Raw genomic sequence first — 6,441 nt, forward strand, 5'->3', positions numbered from 1 at the left:
GATATGAGCGCTTAGAGACTAGCAATCGACGTGCCTAAACCATGACCTTTGTTTCTATTTCTGTTTACCCCTTCCTCACCTTCGGTCTTGTGTCTTTTCTTTGTGTTTCTCTTATCCTTTTTTCTTTTGGGTTTCATCTTTAGGCTACCCCAACTTGCTTGGAATAAAAGGCTATGCTGTTGTTGAATTACCACATTACTGATTAGGAGAACTTACTGCATTAATTGAATTTTGAATTGTAGCGTATCATAAAAAAATTGCAGTTTATCAATGTACCTCCTCCGTTCCACTATGTTTGTCCATAGCAAAATCCTGATGTAGTGTTAATATAAAGTGTTGCAGTGGACAACCCCAATCAACAAAATCCTCTTATTCTTTTTGTTAATTTAAACAAGCACATAAAACACAAACCGATCCCGTTAGAGTTTATAGAACAACAGTACGGGAACTGTAAACTGGACTTAGAAAATAAAATCGCACCACCCTATCAGACCATCAAAGGAAATAGAAGGCACTAATAAACGAGTCCAGGCTTTCTCATTCACAAGGACTGCTGTTACCCATTCATAATTTCATACATAAGTTGTAGGTCAGCAATTTCACCGCCACCTAATCTTTAGAGGAGCCACCTCCATCTGCTGGTTCAGGGTCAGCTGCTGATCGGCCTGATGCATCTGCTGGTTCAGGGTCAGCTGCTGATTGGCCTGATGCATCTGCTGATTCAGTGTCATCTGCTGGTTCGCTGTCAGCTTCTGATCCATCAGATGCATCTGCTGATTCACTGTCATCTTCTGATCCTACTACAAGTGGTGATTCATCATAATCTGTTGATCCACCTGTTGCAACCGCATATAGATTATTATTATTATTTCAACTAAACTTGGATGTATAAGGGGAACTATGAATCTATGCATGGCCAATGACAAACCTAAGGCAAACAATATTTACATTGCAACAACGAAGTAAAATGATCCATGGGAACAACCTAACAGATATAGTTCTGTGTAAAGAACATGACCCCATTTAGGCCATTGTTTGTGATTTTGGTGATTGTGTGACAACATAAATATTGGGACTAACATTTTATCAAGATATACTTTGAAGGTGTTTGTTAGGTCCCAAGGATGTAATGGATGACATTCAAATGATAAAGTATGAAAAGACTCGTGAAGAAACAAAGCAAAACAAGCAAAACATTGACAAATGCATTGACAAACTAAATCAGTCAATGATGCGTGAAAACATAGCACCGGTTAAACCGACGGCATGCAAATTGAGAGCATCGGTGGATTGACATTGGATTGACATAAGCAATTGACAGATTAAATCGGTCAATGCTGAGTGAAAACATTGGATTTGAATTGACAGTAGCAATTGACAGACTAAATCGGTCGATGTTGCGTGAAAACATAGCACCAATCGAAACGATACGGCAAAAGATAGGGTCAGTGCATTGGCCTTGCCATTGTCCAGAGAGCCTATTTGTGCTGCAGAAGAGGTCGTGTAGGGACCGGTTAAACCGGTACCCAGGCATCGGTTTAACCGACGATTGATGAGTTAGCAGCAGCACCTTGTCAGAAGCTCAATGGCTAGTTTCAGACTGTGTGTGACCGACTAAATCGACGGTGGTGACCGGTTGAACCGACAATGTGCGCAGAAAAGGCATAACAGCTAGTAACAGCTACTTCAAGATTGCTGGCCTATATATATGCCTTCCCCTGGCCATTTCAAGCTTGCTGGAGTCCTGAGAGACCACACACACATTGAAGAAACATCTCTAAGCCATCCAAGAGAAAATTGATCACATCCTTAGGTTTAGCACAAGCTTTGTGAGTGAGCGTGCTAGGCTAGCTCGAGTTTGAGTGAGAGAGCTAGGCTAGCTCGAGTTTGAGTGAGAGAGCAAGGTGTTGGACCTTGTGTGCTATGCTTGAGAGCTGGTCAAGCTTGTATCTTAGTGAGCCGGCCTCCTTAGAGTCTTGGTGGCTCGCTGGCTACGTCTTCGACCCTCCGGCTTGGTGTGGAGTGGCGTCGACGGCTTTGTGCAGGGGACGTGGAGACCCTCATCCTTTGTGGAGAAGCTCCTTAGTAGAAAGTGGGATCAAGGTGATCGGGAACTTGGCATGAACCTTAGTGGCCTAGCCTTTGTGGCAAGTCAAGGTGTCCCCGGAAGAAATTTGGTGGTCGAGAAGCGATACTCTTGATTGAGTGCTTAAATAATGTGAACTAGATGTGGCTTAGTGTCTACCGATATCACGCGATACATCCTTGTGTCAAGAGTTCGCTTCCCTTCATCCTCTCTTTACGTTTCCGCATTTCATATTGCGACTTGTGTGCCTTTACTTTTTTAGTGTAGATCAAGCTAGGATTGTCTATAGGTTGCAAAACTCTTTTGGCACGAGGGTTTCACACTAGAGGAACTGTAGTTGCACATCTAGATAGCATGCTTTAGTTTAAGTTTATGTGCAAACCAGTTGAAGCCTTAGGTTAATGTTTTAGATTGCCTAATTCACCCCCTCTCCCTCTTAGACTACGAGCATCCGATTCCTTTCTACCTGCATTCTTCATCTTGCAAGCATGCATTTACAACTAACACAATGGTCGTTGGTACTCCTAGCTCGGAAGATCGCATAAGTAAATTGGAGTTCATCTTAGCCATATTATTTCTTGTATGGATGAAGATGACTAAAGGTGATGCAAAATAACAAGAACATATATGCAGGAGGCTTGCAGAGTTAGACAAAAGTATTACCTCTCCACTTTAGGATGCCGGCGTGAGATAGCAAAGCCCACAGGTGGGTGATGAACTCGCCACCCTGTGCGAGGTACTCCATATGCTCCTGCACATTGTCGGATGGAGCGGCATAGAGCAGCGCCCCAACCCAGAATTCTGCTAGCACCTCCCAGCGGTTGGACATTGCTTCCAGATGCTTCCCAAGTGCCACACCTTGGTGGAAGATGTGGGATCCATCACTTGACCCATCATCTTGCCCTAACCTCCTCATCGCCTCCAATTTGTCCTTCACCCCATGCAAAGACATCCTCGCCACATGAGCAACTTCATTGTACACAGATTTAGTCCCTAGATCTTTTCTATTGAGCAGCCGTGGTGCGGAAACCATCAAATACGCGCAATATTTTGATAGAGCGGTGGCCACACCATGATTCTTCTTTACAGTCTCCTCAACATCCTCATCCCGAACAGCGAATCCCTCCTTGTGCATCACTAGTTCACAGTAGCACGTCGCAACATGCCACCTTATAATAGTGACAACATGGTCAGGGAGAAAAAGAAATCTAGAACCAACGGGCCATCCATCTCTTTCCCATGAGGATGGCCAATTATGTAGTTTACCTTTGCTCTTTATAATAAAATCAACAATGGCTGTCTTCACATCAGCGTGCAACTCAGTGTCATCCCCTGTCTTGACGCCCCACAATTCCCGTATCGCTTGTTCAATGTACTGCAATCCAAGAATCCCTAGAGAACGGGAACATATTTGGTAGCCACAGCCCCCGAGCACGCTGAGAGGCTTGCACTCTGTCGTGCTGATCGATTCTATCAATGAATATTGCCCAAGCTTGTTTTTCCAGAGATGATTCTTGTCAGAGTCAATCCTTCCTACAATCCATCTTCGTAACCTCATCCAACAGCTTAGCTGCTTACCATTCTTGATGTAATCACAAGCAAATGCAACTCTGGCCCAATTCGACGACCAACAGCGTATCAAATGGAAAAATTGCAGCAAAGCCAGGGAGACCAATATAGCTAGAGTAATAGTAAGGTCAGTTGTGGTGGTGTCGACGACGATGGTGCCACCATGAGTAGTGTGGGTACTCCTCCTCCCAGGTATCACAGCTGCTACTCCAACAAAACATATCCCCATGATAGAAGCTAATGCCCAAATAGTCGCACCTTTTGAATCGTAATAGTAAAGAAATGCTTTACTGCTGAAAAAAGTATCATAGAGAAAGGCCAACTCAACCTCAATCACCTTAAAGACCCTCTTATAGTCGATGGCTCCATCCCTGCTCAGCAGAAGCCCCTCCAAGACGAATTTGTGCGCCACCCAATGCTTTGATTCAGCACAGTGCAGCCTATAGAAACGCCGCTGCAACAAGTGGGACAGAGAGAAGGACAGGCACACATCGCTCAAGAAACGGACTTCACTGCACTCATGTATCTTGTCTATGGTGATGACATCGCCAGGCGATGACACAGTTGGTAGGAATTTTGCCTTGCTCTTGTCAAGGGGCCAGTGGACCACATAGCGGTACCCGATAAAGTCCCCGTGAAAACTTAGTTGATCTGGATCATCACCTCTTGTTGATGAATAATCTATAACTTCCCCTGTCATAGTTGCTTCAATCATTTGGATCATATCGCGCTGTATTCTTGGCAGTACGAGCGCTAGTGACCTATGAAAACCCTTGAGGAGAGTGATGCTGGATAGCATGATGATGGCTATGTAACCAACATCACTGGAGATGGTCGAGATGCTGATCAGCAGCACATACCCATAGTAAAGACAAAGCTGGTATAGCATGTTCCAGAGCTGGTTCTTGTTCCCTAGGCCGTAGGCTGTGATCCAGTCGATGCAGCCAAAGAGGGTGAGCAAGGACACAGCCCAGATGGGGTACACCTCGCTCTTCACCGCCGAAGATTGCATCAGGCCAATGCTGTATGTGCCTAGGGACAGAGATACCACATTTGCAGCAAGGACGCCCTTTTGGACGATCCAGTGATTGGACCAGCGGCGGCAGGAGCCAATGGCAGCAAGGAAGACGGAGAGGGCAATGGCCAGCAATGCCAGTGCCTCGATACGGACCACTGTCCCCCTAGGGCTCTTCCACAGGTCTCTCAGCTGATGGGACAAGGAGGTTGCAGTTATATTTCCCAATTTCTGCTCCATAATCCCCATGCGGCGATAACCCACCTTGAAACAAGAAGATGTGTCGTAAGGCACAATGCCGATTTAACTGTAATTGTCGTTTGCTAGTCGGTGCTATATACACTACTTTTTATCATATTATTATTATTTTTTATGAGGAAAATTATCATGCATTATTTCCTGGCATAAATAGCTAAAAGATCTCCAAATCTTGTGAATGCTCACTTTCTTATAAAAAACAATTAAACATTTTTAGAAATGGGCTATGCTTCTCGGTTTGATTTCAGATATACGTCCATCTGGACTCATGCACGGGGATTAAAGTGAGTTGTGTAATTACTATATCAACATAATCTTTACCATACTCCCTTAGACACATCTTTTTTTCGAAATACCAGTACAAACTCAGAAGCTCGTAAATGCACGCACACGCAACCCCTATAAACGCAGACTGGAACATATCTAACTAAATAGGGGCAAAACTGAAAAGAGAGAATAAAAAAGGTTCCTGAACTTGCTGATGGACTTCTAATAGAATTTACAAAGAATGCCAATTTCACATATATTCAGAACAGGATGTCGTACTTCTGTTGTTAATATATATAAATGCCTGTGCGATAGGGCTAGAAAGTTCTCCTGACTTGTCTGAAAGCAATTATTACTTATATGAAGGGCAAACCAAATATTAGTGTTTTTACATAGCTCTTTCCCGCACTAGGACTGGCCAAAAAAGAAGAAAAAGAAATCTGCATTTTATCATCGCAACAAGTGAATTCAGTGACATTCACTTACCATACTTGATGCTTGTACCTATCTCTTCCTCTACGAGATGTCAGCCTTCTATAGCTCCTTTATAGACTATCAGAATGGCAATCTCTCCTCTGATGCTGCAAATGTCACTAGAAGGGGCTCCATTTCCTCATGAACTGACCAAGATGTTCTTGAGATTAGTTTCCATATGTGGGCACATGTTTAGATATGCTTCATGTATATAGTTGCTCACCTTTGCCTGCCGGTAGTCTATCTTTATGCGCTGCCCCTGTCGACTTTATGCGTTGCTCTTCCTCTTCACTTACGTATTCCATTTACTGTCAATATTCTAGTTCTAATAGTGGAAGCAAATGGAGGCTTTAAATTTAGAGTGACTCACAGCTGCATTGGCTTAAGGCTATAGGTCACCTGTTCAACGTTATGTCTTTTAAGAGGTTCTCTGCTATGCTTTTGCACGTGCATCTGGGGCACCTGAATCACTATCCATCAAGCTATCCGCCACCCTTGTACTGCACCCTACTCAATTGGCACATATACGTCACTAACGAGTAGAACTAGCAATAAGGCCAATTGTGCGCCTGGTGTTTTACATCATCGCAATCTCAACTAGTTTTGCTAATACTCAATCAGTTTCAATTTTTAGGTCATTTTGGCTTTGCTAGATACATTAGTTTCGCTATGTATCTAGATATTTCGTATATCTAGATGCATAGCAAAACTAATGTATCTAAAAAGCCAAAACGACCTACAATTTGAAACAGAGCTAGTAGATTTTAATTTG

At 43.5% G+C, this 6,441-nt stretch overlaps 1 protein-coding gene across 1 annotated transcript; it reads right to left on the reverse strand.

Moving 5' to 3' along the window:
• Positions 1-336: 336 nt before the first annotated feature.
• On the reverse strand, positions 337-5,859 carry LOC120684482. The gene is made up of 3 exons (XM_039966333.1): positions 5,682-5,859; positions 2,750-4,934; positions 337-836 (listed from the first exon to the last, which is right to left on the reverse strand). The coding sequence occupies exons 1-3, from the start codon at positions 5,682-5,684 to the stop codon at positions 610-612; spliced, it is 2,415 nt and encodes an 804-aa protein (XP_039822267.1). The 5' UTR covers positions 5,685-5,859; the 3' UTR covers positions 337-609.
• Positions 5,860-6,441: the final 582 nt, after the last annotated feature.

The sequence above is a fragment of the Panicum virgatum genome, chromosome 8N (assembly GCF_016808335.1).
Source record: "Panicum virgatum strain AP13 chromosome 8N, P.virgatum_v5, whole genome shotgun sequence".
Taxonomy (NCBI): domain Eukaryota; kingdom Viridiplantae; phylum Streptophyta; class Magnoliopsida; order Poales; family Poaceae; genus Panicum; species Panicum virgatum.

What these genes read in the sequence shown, in the direction of transcription:
- LOC120684482 (XM_039966333.1), bottom strand. An exon ending in CGGCATCCTAAAGTGGAGAG is followed by an intron (nt 837 to 2,749) that starts GTAATACTTTTG and finishes CGGTTGCAACAG; the next exon opens with GTGGATCAACAGATTATGAT.